This window comes from Sphaerodactylus townsendi, linkage group LG08, assembly GCF_021028975.2.
Source record: "Sphaerodactylus townsendi isolate TG3544 linkage group LG08, MPM_Stown_v2.3, whole genome shotgun sequence".
NCBI classification, from domain to species: Eukaryota; Metazoa; Chordata; class Lepidosauria; order Squamata; family Sphaerodactylidae; genus Sphaerodactylus; species Sphaerodactylus townsendi.
Genome location: NC_059432.1, coordinates 27,525,727 through 27,546,480, shown reverse-complemented (window position 1 = coordinate 27,546,480; position 20,754 = coordinate 27,525,727). Strand labels below are relative to the sequence as shown.

The following is a 20,754-nucleotide window of genomic DNA, read 5'->3' as shown; positions in this document are numbered from 1 at the left end:
CCCCGCCCCGTTTGCACTATGTTGCTACAGCTGGGTGACCTTGGGCTAGTCATAGCTCTTCGGAGCTCTCTCAGTCCACCCAACTCACAGGGTGTTTATTGTTGGGGGGGGGGGAGGGAAGGGAAATGAGATTGTAAGCCCCTTTGAGTTTCCTTACAGTTGAGAAAAGGGGGCGATAAATCCAAACTCTTCCTCCTCCCTCCTCCTCCTCCTCCTCCTCCTCCTCCTCTGTTTTCATGTTGCCCTGATACAAAAAGGTATCATGGGTGCTTGCAATTTGCTTTTTCAAACGGAGACCTGTGAACTTTGTAACTGCTGTTTTAGTCCTTAATACTTGAAATATGGAGAATATGTGAACCAGCAAGCTGTTATATATTTTGAACTCTAGCTACTGCTACATTTCCAGTTTTTGTGCTGCTATCAGTAACGGCTTTGTATGCAGCACCAGATGGCTTAGGGTTTAGTGTAGTGTTACTGGATTAGGAGCTACTAAAATGGTTTTTGAGTGTTCTCAGTATTATCTACATTGACTGCATTTAGATTTAGGAGCCAGCACTGAGGTTATCAAAGAAGTCATTACCTGAATGAGTTGCCCAGACTTCTTAGGCTTACTGCATAACTGACAGAAACGGAGTGCACAGCAGTCATTCTTTCTTCCCAGATAACTTTGGGAACGTTAACGCTATGAGCAAGGCAAGAGATTAAGAGAAGAATTCTCAGTGCTTTTGGCCAAGTTCACTTCAGTTCCTTGGATTTCTTCGGGGCAACCATGACAATTAAACTAGTGTAACTATAAGACTAATCTAAGTTAGAAAGATAGCTACATCCTCATAGTTTACCCAAGTTTGGTACGTCTGCACCCTCCTGAAACAATAGTTTTCCTTGACTAAATTCTGAATGATGAACAGGTTTTGTTTTCAGCAAACTGCAGAAAAGATCACATTCTGCCATGCAAAGTGTCTGTAACGTTGCCAGTATTTTACCTTCATAAACCTCCCTCAAGTTGTTTCCTATGGTAGAAAAGGATTTTTGGATGTGTGCCACACATTGATTTATGCTGAATTCCTGCAAGGTCTGGAACACAAACATACCTCAGAGTACTTGAAAAGGGAAGAAGGAAAGCTAGGCAGGACAGGAACTGGGGAAGATCCAGCTAGCTAGCAGCAGCTGAATAATACCTTGCTGAAGGCCAAAGTGCACATTACAGACATGTACATGTCTGCAAAGGAGACTTACAGCACCATTGCATTTCCTGGTGGGAAGGCCATTTGAAAGTGCTGAAGGCAGCCTGATTTGTATTGGGACCAGAGCACAGAGGGAGAAACGGGGGGGGGGGGCTGCCCTTTCCCCTGCACTGTTGTCTCTAGCTGAAATGACACTGAGGCTTCATTTGCCTGGTTGGGGGTGCTTCATGCACTGCAGATCCCAAATAATGCCTCTCTGCACTGTTTTGACGCAGGTAAATGGTATGTATAGGGAAGCCAAGGGCTAAGGTTGCAAGCTCCAGGTTGGGAAATGCCTACAGATTTGGGGGATGGAGTCCATTTGGGGAGGGATTGAGCTGTATGGAGTATAATGCCATACCCTCCAAAGCAGCCATTTTCTCCAGGTCAACTGATCTCTATTTCAGGAGATATCCACACCCCCCCCCCAAGGTGGCAACCTTAGCAAGAAACCTCCTCCTACTGCGCCACAGTTCCAATCCAACTGCAGTGCTCTTTAAAGGAGTTTCCACCAGGAACTTTTAAGTGCAGAATGGTTGCAAGTCTCTTTGGTGGACTTGTGTATTGTAATGTGTAATTTATCCCTGAGCTATTTCTTGTCTCCATACTCTGCTATTTAAGGTCCAGGCATGCCCAGAGGCACGAGTCTAAGAGCTCTTGTGCTCAAATGCCTAATCGAGGGTTCAGAAATTCAGAAGGGCAATAAGATGCTGCTTCTTAGAAAATGAGGATGGATCCAGGTGATTTATTAAGAATAGGGGAATGTTTGGAAACTGTGGTATAGAGATGGATAACTCTGAAGGAAATCAGAAGGCAAGGGTAATAAGTGGGGGAGCTATCCATGGTATTTGGGGGTTAAATGCCTATGCTAGCATATGTAGGGTAGAATCAAGCTGTTATACCAAGTTGTTATGCACCTCTAAGGCCTCTTCTCCAACTATATGTACCAAAAGGGCAACTTGAAAGGCTGCTGGTTTGGTGTCTGCTCCAGAGGCTGTCAGATACAGGCAAAAACACTGCTCCCATCTTCTCCAGTTTTCAGCAAGATTCCCAAGCAGGGGTAGGGGTGGTGCGCAGCCTTCCTTGGGAAACAGAATGCAGGTTTCTGGTGAAGCTGCTTTACTTTCAAGCTTGAGTTTATTTTATTGAGTACTGTGCTGTGCCTATGATGCTTGCAAACGTTTGCTGACTTCTGACACTATGTTATGACTTTAGGGAGAGAAAGGATGATATCTTTTTCAGGATAAAGATGACACCAGATTTGAGAATTTAATCACCATTTCCAGGACCATCTTTGTTCTAGAATACTGTGTTTGGGGCCCGGGGCCTACCTAGTTCTGTCCTCAAGGCAAGGAACATTCTAGAAAAAAAAGGTGGTCATGGAAATAGTGGATGAATTCTCAAATCTGGTGTCATCTGGAGACAGTAGTAGTTAAGAAAGGTGTTTATTGGAACACAACAGCCAGTTAACCTAACTAACTAACTAACTAACTAACTAACTAACTAACTAACTAACTAACTAACTAACTAACTAACTAACTAGGCCACAACTAGACCTCAGTAACTATTGACTTCTCTTCCAGTATGGTCACAGGATCTGAGCCTCTCCATTCTAGAGAGCCACTGGGAGCTGTCCTTAAAGCAACAACACTAATATACCACTGTGTGCGTGGTAAAAGCATTAAGTTGCTTCTTACTCATGGCCACCCTATGAATCAATGACCTCCAAAATGTCCTATCATTAACAGCTTTGCTCTGCTCAGGTACTGCCCAGCGAGGGCTGGGGCTTCCTTTACAAAATCAATCTATCTCTGGTCAGCCTTCCTCTTTTCCTAGCATTCTTGCCTTTTCCAGCGACAGACAGTAACTCTTGTCTCCTTCTAACATGACCAAAATAGGACAGCCTCAGTTTAGACATGTACATGATGTTGCCCCCAGAGGGAGGGATGATTGCCATGGTAACAAACACACAACTTATTGAAATAAACACAGACACTTTATTTGTGGTAATAAAATTGGCCATAGCCATAGCGTTTATTGGCAGAAAACAGAAGAGTGTGGCGCAGCATGGGGGTCTGATCTGATAGCTGGGAAGCCAAGCAGGCTGACCCAAAGCAGCTTTCCTCAAACCCGCTGTTTGAGGAAAATGAACTCACCCTTGAGTTACAGAAGGGCAGCAATGAAAGGGGGAATTCCAGACAGGCGGAGGGCCGCATTCTGAAGAATCCCCCATTTACTAAGGGGGGGGGGGGCGCAAGCTGTCTCAACCCAAGCAGGGCTGCCAGATCCCAGGCTTGCTCCACCCCTACCTCATAGGGAGGTTCCCAAAGGGGGCAAGCAAGCAGCTTCCCCGGGCAAGATCAGTCCCCCATGTGCAAATCGCCACAGAGCTGGGTGAAACCCCGCTCCCGCCCCCTCAAATCAAAGACGCCACCGCACTCTGTTGATTTGTGGTATTTAATACATGAGTGTGTGTGTGTGAACTTTTAGCTTTTTAACATTAGGATGCCTGGAAGCGCGCAGCTTCCCAAAGCAGCTTCAAAAGAGGCTGCCGCCCTGACAACAGAAGTGGCGGCAGAGGGCGCTGTGGCTGCAGGCCGGGCCGAGGGAAGCGCTGCTGAGAGACCCGCGAGAAGGCCGCCTGGGCCTGTTTCCGGGCCGGCCTGGAGCGGGCGGCGCTCTGTTCCAATCTCAGCAGGGCGGCGGAGACGGACGGAGGGAGGGACGGAGACTCCGGCCCGGCCTCCTCCTGGCCGCTGACACACAAGTCGGGGGCCGCCTCCTCCTCCTTCCTCTTCTGGCGCTGCCGGATCCCGCGACGGGCACAGAAGACTCAAGGCCGCCGACTGGTTGAGAAGGAGAAGCAGCGTCCCCTGCTGACCCATCCCTGGTGGGAGCTGAGCGAGGCACTGCGGAGCCATGGTGAGCGCCCTCCGCAGTGGCTCAGGGGACCAGAACGAGGGGCGGCGGCGGCGGCGGCGGCGGCGGGGGGGGGGGGGGGAGATTAGCGCCGTCTTTATTTTCTGACCCCCCCTCCTTTGTAAACTTCTATCTTCTGCGTCTACCTCCTTCTGCCCTCACACACACCTATACCCACGCCCCACTTGCAAGAGAAGATTCAGTGCCGCGGGCATGCTCACCGGGTGCTAGGGAAAAATGCAGCGACCCTCCCTCGTTTGCACATTGAAGATCACTGCAACAAAACATCTTTCTAGCTCTGGGGCACGTGCGGTGGCGGTGGTTGTTATCTCCCTCCGCAGATCTAGGCAAGAAGGGCTCTCTGCTGGGTGCGTTCAGCGCTTTTGGTTATTCGGTGGTAGCAGAAAGACTGCTGGGTTCAGCTGCCTCAGAGATTTGTCCCTCAATTGCCTCCTCGGCCCTCCCCTTCAGAGATCGAGTGTGTCCCTAAGGAGGGACTGCCCCGTAGTTTAACAGCCACCGTCCTACCATATCTATACAGATCTTTCTGCCTCTCCCCTGCTTCCTCTTCCCTGTGCCTTTGTGCTTTGCTCTGTTGGTTCCCTAGTAACTTATCTTTTTGCTTTTATTTTATGGGGGGGGGGGGGTGCTCTTTTCCTTTTGTGAATACCCTTTCTTGCCCAGAAACAAAGAAAGAAAGAAAGAAAGAAAGAAAGAAAGAAAGAAAGAAAGAAAGAAAGAAAGAAAGAAGAGTCACTAGTTAGAGAAAATGGTGAAACTTTCTCAAAAGGGTATTGTATGTATTGTAGTCAAAAAAGCCAGTTGTAGAGATGGAAGTAAGATGACCCCCCCCCCCCTTTAACTAAACAAGGAAGCAAGATAAGAAAGAAGGTTGGGGATAGAAAAATCAACTGTCCTGCTCAAAGCAGTCTTCAAAGCTTAATCTTTTAATATAGCTCTTTAAGAGGGCTTCTGGGGAGTATCTTGGCTTAGCCTTCAGTGGATTGCATTTTATAAGCTCTGCCAGTGATTACGTTGAAGAAACCGATTGGGGTGGTTTTTGTGTCTGGTTTGGTACTTGAAGAAACTAAGGGCAGGCTCGTTTTAGTTTGTTTCTCTCCTTGCACAATGTTCTCAGGCATATAATTGCTTGGAGCAGCATTTCTCTGGGCAGCATCGCCACTGTTCCCCAGCAGTTCCTGTAATTTTGGAGGTTCCCAGAAGGTACTATAAAAATCAATACAGAATGAGCCTGCTTGATGCTGCATAAAAAACATTGGGGGAGGGAAATCGTTGTTCTCTTTGAATATATGTGATTGAGAACAGTGGACAGGGTGAACTGAGATGAAAATGAAGTAATGATTCCTGTTGTTGGAGCTGCTTGCAAAAGTGTTGTCAGGATTGCAGAAATTCATGCAGAGTGTCCCTGAATACTGTTTGTTCATATGTTTATTCAGGTGATCAGTTGTGAGTGCTACCATGGAGGACAAACATTAGCTAATGATCCTGAGTTCCTGAGCCAGTGGTCCTGAGTATTAGTGCTCACAGTCATGGCTTTGCATTGCAATCTGTTCACCTAAGCAGCATGAACAAATTGCATGTGATGGTGTACACATAGGCAATACCCATATAGGAAAATGGTCAGGAGTAGAACAGTTCCCAGAGGAATTTCAAATATGGTATTGGCGAGGTGCATTTGTGTGAAATGAGCATTTGTTTGCTTTGTTGTGGTGTTGGTCCCGCTATCTAAATGTTGTCCAGGAAAGAGTGGTTACGTGGGATACTGGAGATTTTTTTAAAGATATTTGTGTGCAGTCGCTTCACTGTATTCAAACTTTGCTCATTCATTGTATAAACTGGGGATTGACAGCCTTTTTTGGACTGAATTCTGCATCTTCCTGGGAGGATGCTAGTGAGTGGAGAAGCACAATGAGGGGGGAGACGAAGGTTGTACTTGGGTGCAGGCCAAACCTCTGCAATAGTACTACTGGGGCTCACCTGGAACCCAGCTGGTGTGAGGGTCACTGGTTAAGCCAGTGATGGCGAACCTTTTCAAGACCGAGTGCCCAAATTGCAACCCAAAACCCACTTATTTATCGCAAAGTGCCAACACGGCAATTTAACCTGAATACTGAGGTTTTAGTTTAGAAAAAAACGGTTGGCTCCGAGGCGTGCGTTGCTCAGGAGTAAGCTGGGTGGTAGTTGGTAGCTTAATTTGAAGCAACCGTGCAACTCTTCCAACGGGTGAATCACGACCCTAGGAGGGTTTACACAGAAGCAAGTCCCATTGCCAGCAACCAAGCTTACTCCCAGGTAAAGAATCGCGCTTTAGTTCTTCGCATGAAAATCAGTGGGGTTTAACAGCGCTTAACAGGGTTACCTACACTTCTTCCCCAAAACTAGGTCTTAGGTTTAATGCTAATGATCGAGCCCAGCAGCCCAGGCCAGCCTAGATGTGTGTGTGTGTGTGTGGGGGGGTGACTCTGCGCGTGCCCACGGAGAGGGCTCTGAGTGCCACCTCTGGCACCCTAGCCATAGGTTCGCCGCCGCTGGGTTAAGCCCTGTTCCTTATCTTCTCCCATGTCATTGGCTCCAGTCGTACTACCAGTGCTTTGGTGTCATACATTTGACTGGTTGGATGGAGAATTAGCCCTGCATGCTGAGCAGAGTGGTCGTGTGCCACAGTGTTTGGTTGTTTGCTCGTTGTATAAACCCATTTTCATCATAATTACCCTTTACAGTAAATGCGTGTTTCAGACTGTGGGTTTTTTCTTGTCCCATTGTTTGGGGTAAATGAGCCCTGAGTTTTAAGTGTACAGGCATGCATTCTACTCTGGTCATTTTATGTACAACTACTAGCGTCTGTGAGATATATGTGTGCATCAGATGATGTATCCATCCCAAGCATTGTTATGTGAAACCAGAGGTATAATACATGGAAACCAGTTTCAGTGTTTGGGTTTAATTGGATCAGCCCACAATAGCAGGCTGTTCAGCATTAGATAATGAACATTCCAGATGGTAATTAGCTCACAAGGCATTCTTTAAAGTGGCCATCATAAGTATCATTCATTGGAAGCAAATTCCATTGATGTAAATCGGACTTGTTTCTGCTCCGTTTTAGAGGGGTTCTCTCTTATGGACAGTCAAGACACAATGACTGAAATCTACTCCCTTGACTCTTGTTCTCATTTGTAGTTCTTTTCATTCCTACAATATGCTAATATATATGTACGGCAGATCTTGTGGGTTTTAATTTTCACGCTCTCTCAAAATTCAGACATATCGAGACATGCATCTGAGGGCAAGGAGCACACACAAACTACTTGCGCTTTAGTTTTTCTATGTACATGCCATGTATTTTTCTGTTCATTTTTAATTACAGGTTTGCCACCCCCTCTTACTTTGGGCTCAACTAATCTCACAGTAAGTCAGTAGGACAGTAAGGTTGCTTAGGGTATGCTGGAAATGAAGCAATAATATTTAAAACTGTGTAGGTGATCCATTAATTAGGAAGCCTGTGTCTGGGCTGTACCACTTATAGGACTCACTTGATTAAATGTTCCTTTTTGAAGAAAAATTTATCTCTCAATGCAAAATCAGCAGGTCCTGGAAATCTAGTGTAGCAGTCGCCCTGACATGGTAATGTTCTGTGTATGGGATTTTTTTTCCCTCCAGGGAGAGCCAGTGTTGTGTAGTAGTTGGAATGTTGGACTAGAACTGGAAGACCTGGTCTCAAACTTCCTCTCTGATATGAAATTCCCTGAGTCAGTCACTTTCTCTTAGCCTGAACTGGTTGTTGTCGGCATAAAATAGAGAAAGGGAGAACTATGTATACCTCGCTTGAGCTCTTTGGAAGAAATGGAAGATAAAAAATTCATTCCATCATGTGAGCCAACATCAGCATTTTAAAGTAATGTACTACACATGCAGATTTACTGAGAATTTGGCCATACATCCAGGGGATGAAAGTTACGGTATTATGACGAGAATGGCTTTGAACACGGTCATCAGAATTTGTACTTAAAACTGCTTCAGTGCTGTTGAAGGGACCATGTTTTTAGTGTGTTAATGTGTTCTTATTTGCCACACCAGAAATGCTGAATGCTATAACATTTTAATATCTTTTCTTGACATGAATATAAGGTCAGACCAGTGGTTCATCCAGTCTAGTACCTTGTCTCACACAGTGGCCAACCAGGGGTGTCAAGCATGTATCCTGGCTCCTTGAAGGGGCTTATGAGATCCGTGAGCCAGCTGAGGCAACCCTAGCTTCCGGGCCAGTATGGGGGTGGAGTTTGCCTGAGTTGGCTGGTGGGCCTGATAAACCCTCTTAAGGCAGCCACCCCTCCCTGCTGCAGGCTCCCCCTCCAGGGAACTCCCAGTGCCTTCTGGGGCCAGCTGAGGCAGCCTCCTCCCCCTCCCCAGGCCTGCCTTCCCAAGTCACATTTATGTCATATCTGACTCTCTTAACAGATGAGTTCGACAGCCATGCTCTCGAGGGCCAACAACAGGGCCTAGAGGCCAAGGCCTTCCCAGTGTTGGTGCTGGTATTCAGAGGCTTAGTTCCTCTGCAGCTGGTAGATCCCTTTAGTCACCATGGCTAATAGCCGCTGATAGACCTATTTTCCATGAATCTGTCTAGTCCCCTTTTAAAGTTAACTGTGCCTGTGGGTATCACTACATTTATTTGGCAGTGAATTCCACACTTCAATCACTCATTGTGTAAAGAAATATTTTCTTTTGTCCAACCGGAGTTCACTGCCCATCACTTTCATTTATGAACAAATTAAATAGCACCGTCCCTAATACTGATCCTTGTGGGATCCCTGTTCTTGGCTTCCTTTCATTTAGCCAATTTTTAATCCATAAAGGGACCTGTGCTCTTATCCCATGACTGCCAAGATTACTCAGGAGGCTTTGGAGAGGTAACAAATTCTAGTATTTTGGGGCAGGGAAGAAGAAGAGTTTGGACTTATATCCCCCATTTCTCTCCTGTAGGAGACTCAAAGGGGCTTACAATCTCCTTGCCCTTCCCCCCTCACAACAAACACCCTGTGAGTTGGGTGGGGCTGAGAGAGCTCCGAAAAGCTGTGACTAGCCCCAGGTCACCCAGCTGGCGTGTGTGGGAGTGCCCAGGCTAATCTGAATTCCCCAGATAAGCCTCCACAGCTCAAGCGGCAGAGCGGGGAATCAAACCCGGTTCCTCCAGATTAGAAAAAGTCTCTGAAGTGATGGAGGGTGTAGTGATGAAGTTGAAGGGGGGAGGGCCAAGGAAGAAATAGGATTGGGGACAAACTGTACAGAGAGGCTATGAGCCATTGTCAGGAAGGAAATTAGCCAAAGGAATGTAGACTTGCAAAATCTGGAACCTAGCTGAGGAGAGAGAAATCCTGCAAGGTGTGGTTTATACTGTTCAGAATTTTGAACTGGCATGAAGTAATAGGTCAGTATCTAGTAGGATCAACAAGCAATAGGTGGTGGTAGGGCTGAATGCTTTATGCTTTGAGCTAACCAGCCAGTTCTTTAGCTTTAGACTACTTGTATAACCTGTTTCCTTGAGTAGGTACAATTGTATTTGAGAAATGGTCAATAGTCATCCAAGACAGTTGTGTCAATATTCCATTTCTTCTGTTTTACCATGACTTAAGACTGATGAACCATGTGGATTTTAGCTTTAAGAACATCAGAGTAAGTTTTAAAGCTCTCTTGATTGGACAGAGAATTCTGAAAATAATAGTGGTAGTATGAAGCTGCAGCCATTGTAAATGCATGAAAGATCCAGAATACAGTCATGGCTGGTTTTCAAAAGCCATGAAACTCGAGTTCGAGTGGACTTTGGCCATCCACTCTGAGCATTGGCTCTTCATTTGTACTACAGCAGTAACTTATCAAGCTGTTGGGAAGTTGATTGCAACAGGCATGTTGAGATGTTTTAATAAAAAGGCAATTAAAGGAACATGCTATAGCCTTTTTGCTATCAACATAGCCATAGGTTTGAAGAGAAAATGTGGTAAGGGGCTCACCTTGTCATAGTTCACATAGAAAGGTTTGAGATGCCAATAGAGATGTGCCAAGGAGCTGCCAAGAGAGCTGGGGTGGGGAGGAGGGAGGGAAAGAATTATTTTACTCCTTTGAAGTGTGTAATATGAAGATCTTTGTGGAGCAGTGTGAATTTTCTGGAAAATTAGGATTGGAAGCTTTTCTGCAATGCCTTAAACAGAGTGTGATCTGATTTAGAATATTTATTGTGATATTTAGTGAACAAATTTTAAAAACATTTCACATTGATGTTATATGCCTATATTATAGCAACAAACACTTGAGCTGAAACTCATGAAATTGAGGTGGGGAAATCATATAGTTTAAATATTCAAACATATTCACAGCTTTAGGTGGAAATTATTTTCATTGGAATACTGGTAAACATTTTTGGACAGTGTAGCACATTCTTCCCTTTTATAGTTTAAATTTAGTAAAAATATGGGGACTGGTATTAATACACTAATTTTAGCACACCCAGAGAATTGTGTGTGATACACTGGGGACATGGTTGTCCACTCAGGTATTTCTATTCAGGGATCAAATCAGATGGGTTACATGTTGAAAACTTGGCCCATGAAAGACTTCAGGCTATTGTGACACTGATTGAAAATCTTAATATTCTGTCATTATTTGCTGGGGATAAGAAGGGGGAACATTTGTAGCATAGATGCTGCTTTTTTCAGCATTCTGAATTTGCCTTTTTTTTAAAAAACTGTGGGCAAGCACAATTCACCCCCCTTTTGCCAAGCAAAGAGGGCAAAGTTCTGAAACTTCCACATGTGGAAATGGACCCTGGAATGTTTTTGCCCATGCTAGTGGCACCCACACTCAGTCTCCATGAACTCGGCTGCAGATCTTGCAAATCTGTGGAGTCAAGCATGCATTACAGAGTGGATGTTGAGGTAGGTTACTGATAGTAATGCAATGGGATAATGTTCTTTGGCTTCTCATGATGTAACGTGATCACATTGTGTTCCAGTCCCATTGCTTTTAATGAATATCAAGTGGCAAGATATAAAAGATCCGGCTTGGTTCGCTGTAACCTTGCTCCATCTATCTTTCTTGTAACTCCCACATACTTTCCTACTGAACATATTGGCACTCGCTTAATTGAGTAAGAAAGACTGTGAAGAAAGGCCGGTTCAGGGTGTGATTCCCACGGTATTATATGTATGATGGTAGAATTTGATTGCCCATTATTTTCTTGCAATTATGTGACAGAGAAAAACACTGAGGTGTATTTATTGGGGTATTTTTGTCCTGCTTTTTTCTTAATAGGCCCCCAAAGCATCTTTGGAAAAATACTGATATGGCGGAAATGAACAAAATATACTGTAAATAAACAGAAAAAAAAGTTACATGAAACGTTCTGTGCTGGGCTGGGATCTCCTGGCCAGTAGGGTAGTCAGCTGCTGAATGGGAAATACCAGGAGATCTTTGGAGTGGAGGCTGATGAGGGTGGGCTTTGGAGAGGGGAGGGACTTCAATGAGGTATAACGTTATGTTATTGTGCTATATTATTGTTGTTATGAAATATTGTGCTATGTCTGATATTGTTATTGTATTACAGGTTGTTGTTATGGAATGCTAAGTTATTGTGTCATGTATTGTTGCTATGAAATATTATGCTGTTGCTGATGTTGTCATAGTTGTTACTATTACTAGTTGTTAACCTGATATTGGATTGTTAGGTATTTGATGAATTGTGACCCGTTAGGGAGCTAGTACAATTGACATTGTTACTTCCCTTAGTTCTATTGTATTATTAGTCCTATTGTATTATTAGGTTATTGTTTATTTACTTTTGTTGTGCACCTCCCTGAGCCCTTTGGGGGAGGGCGGTATATAAATTAAATATCGTCATCGTCATCGTCATCATCATCATCGTCATCATGCCATACAGCCCATCTTCCAGTACAGCCATTTTCACCGGACGAACTGATCTCTGTCGCCTGGAAATTGGTTGTACAAGCTGGCAACTCTACTAGGATTTATTAGAAAAATAATTTTCCCAGAGCATGGGAAAAGTGCATAAGCATTTCCAAAATCACAAATCCATTTTGTATATTATACTGGTGCATTAAATGAACCTTACATAGAGTACATATTCATGGAAACATAGATCTTAAAACAAAATTTATATAGATCATCCTAGAACTTTCACAAGTTAGAAAAATATGCAGCTTAACCTGTACAGCCAAAGCAGTTCCCTCATCAGCAAAGCTTCAGAGGGGGAAGTGTGATGGTCTGACTGATTTTTTTAATCTCATATGAGAGATAGCAATTTGAGATAGCAATTTGAGATGACCCATGAGGGTCATCAGCTGGCGGTCATTTTCCTCTTACTTGCTGGAATAGCTTCTGGCCAGACCAGTATTTAATTACCTGCAAGCTCAGCCTGGATCTGCCATTAAGACGCTAGTTCCTTCTTCCACAGTGGCCAGAACATCCATGGTCTGGCTTAAACACATATTAGAGATGCTCCCACCTGAAGAAGACTAATAGAGCACCAAGGGGGGCCAAGATGTTCTCCAAGCCATCCATGAGAACCAATGGACAGTTCTCATAGAGGCAGAAGACAGCTTGAGTGGGACTCCCCGAGCAGTGTTCTGAATACGAATAGGTCCTCATTAGTCCCCGATAATGTTTTCTTCAACTCTTCTGCCGAAAACCGTCTCGGCAGAAGCGACTGACTGCAACTTGTAGTGTCGCACGAATGAGGAGATTGATGACCAGGTGGCAGTTTTGCAAATCTCCTCTACTGATACCTGGTTCCAGAAGGCTGCATTGGTTGTGGCACTTCCAATGGAGTGTGCAGTAATGCCAGATGGAATTGGTAGTGAGGGTGCCTTGTAGGCTTCGATTATGCATGCTTTAAGTGTGTTACTTATTGTCGTTTTTGACATTTGTCCTCCCATATTGGGATGTGATATGTTAACAAAGAGACTCTCAGTTTTGTGTATTGTTTCTGTCCTGATGATGAAAGCTTTAAGAGATCTGCGTACGTCTAAATTATGCCATAAGCTTTCCTTCGGATGTTTAGGATCTGGACAGAAATTTGGTACAATTATTTCCTGTCATAGGTGGAAATTGGAGCAAATCTTGGGTAGGAATGTAGGGTTGGGTCTCAGCACCACCCTATCCTTGTGGAATATGCACAGCTTTGAGTTGATGGAAAGTTCCAAAACCCTTCTGGCTGAAGTAATAGCCACCAAAACTAACACCTTCAATCTGAGCCATTTCAACGGTAATGTTTGAACGGGTTCAAAGGGGGCTTTAGTCAGAGATTTTCATAGATATTTAATTAGAAAGGGAAATGATGGAGGTGTACAGTTGTATCTAATCTGTGTACAGATTTATGCCAGTGAGCTGAAACAATTGTCCCAGGCTAGCCTGTGTATATTACTTATTGTGAAACCTGATATGTGCTTGTTACTAGTAATAGACTCACAAGAAGCAGTGTCTGGGCTTCAGAAACTTTATGGATCATTAATCCACATGTCGACTGTCAGTAATGTAATGCCTTCATGCTGGCTGTTTGTTCATCTCATGCTCTGTATTTGGTGTAGTTTGGCTTTTAGTTCTAAAAGGTTGCTGACTCCTGACCTAGGGGATCCATCTGCTGAGAGATCTCACATTTAAGACTGCTTAATGGTTCTGAGGCAGAGATGGAACTTGAAACCACATGTCCTGAATGCATTCATAGGCAGGTAGTTCTCTGTTCCCTGGGTTCCTGACACGGGATTTAAATAATTAAATAATATTCTGGACACCTAGTGAATGTGCTGCTGCGGCTGCTAATATGAAGTCTGCCACAGGCAGAATGGGATTATGTGCCCCTGTTAAGTTGCAGCTGATTTATCGTGACCCCCATAGGGTTTTCAAGGGAAGAGATGCTCAGAGGTTGTATGCCCTGGAGTTCCTTGCTGGTCTCCTATTGCAATATTAACCAGTGCTGATGCTGCTTAGTTTCTGAGATCTGACCAGATCTGGCTAACCTGGCCAACCCAGGTCAGGGTATAGAACTTATAGAGAAGTGTACTTGGAGGGTTATCTGAGATTTGTAGATTGATGTCTTCTCTGCTCCTGTGTGTGCTCAGCAGTTTCACCGTTCAATGCAGTTATAAGGCAGCAATAAAATATATGGGACCTTTCAGGGAGATGTTTACAAGATAGGAAAATTGTTATATCTTGTAACCTTTTAGAAGACACTGACTTGACAGGATTTAATCTTTTGATCTGCATTGATACCCTGATAAACAGCAGATGGAGTAATATGTACTGAACTTTGATCCTCTGTAAAACTGGAATGTGACCCACTGTTGCATGAAAGCACTGATAAGACAAACAGATTTATTGTCCAGCAGTGAGACAGGCTGGTGAGCGTCCCTTTGAAAGCAGAACAAACAAACAAACAAAAAAGTGTTTTGCATCTACAGCGGCCAAAAGCACATGGGTATCTATATTGCTCCAAAAAGTTACCCATGTAAGTTACTCGGGTTAGATATGTAGCTTGTGGAAAACAGAAAGGGGTGTGTGTTTGTGTGAAAGTAAATTGTTACTTAAAGTGTTGTCTGCATTTCCCAAACAAAGTTAAGATTTAAGTTTTTATAACTTTTCAACATTAAGCAACAAAACACATATTAAGAATTCATAAAAGTCATTGCAGTAAGTGCATATTAGCAAGGGAACATAAATCAGTTTCAGATGCAGATTCTTCCTGATTTAAATTATGTTTGAGTATGCTTCAGAGGTCAGTTTCAAAGGCAAAAGTGGAATATCCTTGAAACTCTGAAGCTGAATTCTGAAATTCTGCTGAATATCAAACTGATGTGAAATACTGGGGTGTTGTATGGTTTCTAGGCTTTATGGCTGTGTTCTGGTAGCATTTTCTCCTGATGTTTCGCCTGCATCTGTGGCTGGCATCTTCAGAGGATCTGAAGGTAGTAAAGCAGTGGAATGTCCAGGATGGGAGAAACAGGCAAATGGTTGGTTGTGGTGGGTTTTCCAGGCTGTGTGACCGTGGTCTGGTAGATCTTGTTCCTAATGTTTCGCCTGCATCTGTGGCTGGCATCTTCAGAGGTGTATCATAGAGATCAGTCTGTTATACACTGTGTCTAGACTTTTTATGTCCTTGATCTTCAGGCAGGCCAGGGGCGGGGCTGAGGGAGGCCCAACTCCACAAGCTGTGCAGGTGGGCAGGGCCGGGGAGTTCTGGCCTCCCGGGCTCTCTGGGGAGGGGCGTGGCGTGGCTTTGGGCTCTTGGTGGGGCACTGGAGGAGGCTTGAAAATACAGCCTACAGTACTAGCCTGCTCGGCTAAGCTGTTTCTCGGCTCCGTGCCCTCAGGGAGGCTGACTCTCTGGTCACGTGGGGGTCCGATTTTGTGCCTTCCACGTGACCAGATGGTGTTCACCCGGAGACATATGCCACTGTTCTTTTGATTAATTTTATTTTCTTCTGGGTTAGTTACAATGCGAAGAGTTGTGGATGCTTGGGAGGCAGCAGTGCTACCTGAAGGATCAGGCAGACCTACAAGATGTGAATGCTTAGAAACAGGTTGGTCTCTAAGATGTTCAGCATATTAGTCACCTCACTATTAGCACTCTCCATTTATGGGGTGCAAGTGTGGAATTGAGGCATAGTGTTTCCATAATACCAGCCTTGTTGCTCATGATCTTGCTATGGAAGTTGCAATGAAAGCAACATACCACACCTTGGCAAGCACCTTTCTTTGAATGGCCTTGAGTAGGTTGGAAGCTGAACAACAGGTCTCAAAAGCAATGTGAACCAGGTCAAATATGTGTTTCGGTTATGTTTCTTTAATAGGAGCTAGGCAGAAAAGGCTTGGTTGACAGAGGAATCCTGTAGCACCACTATGCAGTTGACATTTTCTGAAGTTTGCTTATGTAAAAAATTGGTTAACAGTTACAGAGGGAAGAGGAGAAGAAGGTTTTTTGTGTGTTAAGTCTGTGTAAGTATTGAAAGTGAAACATTGGTTAGCACTATTGCAAGAAGCAGAACTTCTCATTTTTCTTACAGTAGTTAGGAGGTAAGCAAATTTGTATTCCATGCCAAGATAACTGAGTTTTGCTGACATCATGGAGGAAAATTATGGGATCCTTGGTGGCAACTTCAGTGCTGTTTGGATGATGTGCACGTAGAATCAGTTTCTCCTTTGGAAATCGAAGGAGCTGAAGAAAGCAGTGGCTAAAGTTACAATGGATAAGACGCTTATAGTGCCAGCCTAAATAGATGTATTCATATTCGTACTCAGTGTGGCTTGATTTATTTTGCCATCAAGTGACAACTTACTTATGGTGAACCTGGGGGGGGGTGGGCGGTTTCAAAGCAAAAGACGTTTGGGAGGTGGTTTGCCATTGCCTGCCTCCACATCATGACCCTGGTATTCCTCAGAGGTCTCCCATCCCAAATACCAGCCATGGTCACAGCTGAGAGTGTGTGACTGGGCCAAGGTCACCCAAGCAAGCTTCCATGCAGTGGCGAAGCTCCAAGGGGACGGGGGGGGGGTGCACCGAGCGCACGCCTGGGGGTGCGTGGAAATCACCCCAGGCCCCTCCCTTCCCCCCACGGCGCTCCCCTTGCGGCGCCCCCCTTGTGGCTCCCCCCTTCCCCCCATCCCACTTACCTTAGTTCCTTCCCTTTTTGAGAACTTTTTCAGGCTGCAAAAGACCTGTTGCAGTAAAAACGCCCTGAGGAACTACAGTTCCCAGGAGACCTTGGGGCTCACAAAGTCTCCTGGGAAGTATAGTTGCCATCAGGCCATTTTTACTGAGATCAGGCCTTCTGCAGCCTGAAAAAGTTCTCAAAAAGGAAAGGAAAGGAACTAAGGTAAGTGTGGGAAGCGGGGTGAGAAGGCTTGTACCGGCCATGGGCAGAAAAATATTAAAAACGCACTGGGCTTAGCAAGGCTTCTGGCCTTGCCAGCTACGCCTCTGCTTCCATGGCATGAGTGTGGATTTGAACATGGGTTTCCCAGATTCTAGTTTTGACACCTTAACCACTATACCACGCTGGCTGTCTAGTGGGGCTTACTCTTAAGAAGATGTTCTCAGGATTTGCACAATGGATGGATCAGAAACACATGAGAAAGGGAAAGAGATTTTATACTAAACCCACCATAGTTTTGTCTATTGAAAATGCACTCTTCTGGCTGCTATTTCATTGAAACGAAAAAGTGACTGATGTTGGATGTCTGTCTTTTTCACCTTTAAGGGTTAATAGTGAGGACACAGTATTGATAAGAGAAACCACGTAGAAGTGGATGGGTTCACTTCCCTCTCTCTTCCCCTTAAACCGTGGTTCAAACTGGACTGCATACAGCTGTAATTTAAGTTTTGAACAATAGTGGGATGGTCCAGTCACAGAACTCCAAATGTTTTGACTTGCTTGACTTTTATGTGCACTTTCTCCTGTTACAGTATTTGCTGGCACAACTTTGTGCTTCTGCTTTGTTGTAGAGATTCAAACTTGCCATCAAGGAATGAAGATCTATTCTCATTCGAAGTGGCCCCTCACATCATGTAACCCTTGCCTTGTTATGACGGTGGACTTGTAATTCTCCCAGGAAGCTTCCATTAAGAACTACTTCCTGTTTCTGTCCATCCAGTTTCTGCATTTCTCCGCTTTTTGGAGTCTAACCATAGTTCCCAGTAAATTTTTAGGATTATAGTTTAGTAAGTAGTCATTCTTTCTAGCTGAGAGACTACTTCTTCTTACGTAGAGTCCAAATCTAATTATTTTACACTAGACCTTTAAGTTGCAAATTGTATTCTCTTCGTCGAGAAATAGCCTCTTCAATAGCTTTCTGCCTAAATCTTTAAAATCATGGTATCTTCCTCTGTTTCTCCCTCTTGGATGCATGCCTTAACATGCTGAGGGGATTTCTGTGTGTCAGTGAAGCTTGTAAGGATTTTAGACTCTGTTAAGAGGCAAAACTCCTAGCAGAATCACTCAAGGAGAAATGGTCACAGCTGAGACACCAGACCAAGATGTGTCCGCTCTCTTCAGAGATCAATGGGGGCAGCAGCAGAAGAGTTGGATTTATATCCCCCCTCTCTCTCCTGTAAAGAGACTCAAAGGGGCTGACAATCTCCTTTCCCTTCCCCGCCCTGCCCCCCCCCCCAACAAACACCCTGTGAGATAGGTGGGGCTGAGAAAGCTCAGAAGAATTGTGACTACCCCAAGGTCACCCAGCTGGGGTGTGTTGGGGTGCACAGGCCAATCTGAATTCCCCATATAAGCCTCCACAGCTCAAGCGGCAGAGCGAGGAATCAATCCTGGTTCCTCCTGATTAGAGTACACCTGCTCTTAACCGCTACGCCACTACTGCTCCTAGACAACGGACAGTGCCAGTGATGATAGGAATGGAGGAATTCTGAAGGGGTAGATACTGGGCAGCAGTAGTAGTGGAAGGTGATACTAGCAGAGGAACTTTCACAGAGAATAGTAGTGTCACTTCAGCTAACCCTGGTCAGTACTGCACAGAAGAAGGCAGTTGTAAACCATTTCTGATCACCTCTTACCTCGAAAACCCTAAGAAAACCCAAGCTGAATATCTGTGAGATTTCTTTAAAGATTCCCTGCCCTGTGGTGTGTAGTGGTTACAGTATCAGACCAGGATTCAGGTTTGAATCCCTGCTCTACCATGGAAGCTCCCTGGGTGGCCTTGGGTCGGTCACAAACTTGTGGCGTACTTTACTTCCCAGAGTTGTTGTGAGGATAAAACAGAGTTGAGGAGCTACTCTGAGTCCCATTGGAAAGAAAGGCCCATGAAGCAAATGAAGGCATAAGCAGGCGTACAACTGGAAAATACATGTACTACTTTGAAGATGAAAATGAACCATTGATCTGATAAAGATATTGACGCTGGCTCCCTTTAAACTATGGATGGCAAGTGAGGAGCAGACACCAAGAAAATATGTTCCTCCCTTCATTCCTTCTCTTTAACCATAGTTTAACGTACATCTGTGCCTTCTGTGAATTGAGGTCAATACTAATTAGGGTTTGCAAATACATCACTGCCTCAGTCCCTGATTTCCAAGTCTGGTTAGGATGGGCACATTGGTTAAAGATAACCCTTAGGGCAAGTCTAATGCTAAACCATATTTAAGGTCAGGTCATCAAGGAAAGGGAGCAGATTTCTTTCTGGCTTTCTTTCTCTCTCTCCCCCCCCCCCCCTTTCTTTTTGTTGGGATGAAGAGCGCAAGTGAAGCAATAGATGATCCAGGGCCGCTCCCGGTTTGCAAGCCACTCTTTGCAGAATGTGCAGTTATTCCTTATCGAGAATTTGAATGCGTCGATTGTGTGCTCTGCTATTCTCTGAGCAGTGCTACTTAAAGGGTCAAATATAAGTAGCAGTGCTACTTAAAGGGTCAAATATACTTAAAGGCTCAAATATAAGCTTATTCCACAAAGTTAAATCCTGTGCTTAAAACAAATAAAACACAAAGGAAAATATAATTACCGCTGTGAAAAATCTTTGGGATGCATACATGGAAAGGTCGAATATGCCTAACGTGAAGCCAACAATAGTCAGTTCTAACTTGACCTGACTCTCTGTGTGACTGTTTTTCTGTTTTCTCTTCTAGGACACTCTGATTACATACAAGGAAATCTTCCTGCACTATTTAAACAAAGCAAGAACTCTTGTAAATGTAACATTCGCTGAGATTGAACCATGGCAAGTCATAGCATCAACGGTTGCTGCAACCCTTCTGGTGGTATGGCTATATGCATTCATTTCCGAACCAGGCAGTAAGTATTTTTTTTATGTCTAATGAGAAGAAAGAGTTGACTTTAAAATGCTTTTGAGTGTGTTGTGCACTTTAATCAGTGGTATAAACAGTGGTTTGAAATCTGGTGCCAAAGTCCTTTGAGATAACAGGGCAGCAATAGTTCATACTGCAGTACAATGTAATGCTAGTTTTTGCTTCAAAGTGCAGCTAGCCCTTGTAATTGCAAAGAGTTGCTTGGAAAAGGAAACGTGCAGCTAATCAGAAAAGTACTGAATTAAATGTGTTTTATTTCACCGTAGTTCCTTTTCAAAACTATATTTTGATCTTGCAACAGCTGGCTCAGATTCTTGGTGCATGTTGTAGAATAAGGCTAGTCAGTTCACACATATCACTCGCCTTAGTTGCACCCCTTCTTGTCAAGGTTATTTCTAGCCTTGTTGTTAGTACTGAACATGCCGAGTGCAGTAGGGCATGGCCTTTTTAGATAGTTATAGCAGTGCATGCATGACTGTGGAGTTAGAAGGGACTTTGTACTTTAAGATAAACATTTTGAAATCAGGTTTGTGTGGGAACCTTGTAAACCCAACAATTCTGTGGTTTTTTAAAAAATCTTAATATAGCCTGTCCCTTTGTTGCACTTTTCCAAATGCATTCTGAGCCTATTCCCAGTCTTTTAGTCTGGAAATGACCTTTTAAACTGCATTTATGTTGCCATTGGTATGCTCTAACTACACTTGCAGGATAGAATTTGAAAAGCTTTGGTGCCTTCTTGTAATTGTTTCAGCCAGGTGTGTAACTGTTCGTCTGGCA

At 44.3% G+C, this 20,754-nt stretch overlaps 1 protein-coding gene across 1 annotated transcript in view; it reads left to right on the top strand.

The window, feature by feature from the left end:
* Positions 1–3,839: 3,839 nt before the first annotated feature.
* SGPL1 (sphingosine-1-phosphate lyase 1) overlaps positions 3,840–20,754 on the top strand; it is a 57,587-nt gene continuing 40,672 nt past the window's right edge. Inside the window, 2 exon segments of the mRNA XM_048505850.1 lie at positions 3,840–4,145; positions 19,798–19,963. Coding sequence (XP_048361807.1) covers positions 4,143–4,145; positions 19,798–19,963 — 169 coding nt within the window. The 5' untranslated portion in view covers positions 3,840–4,142.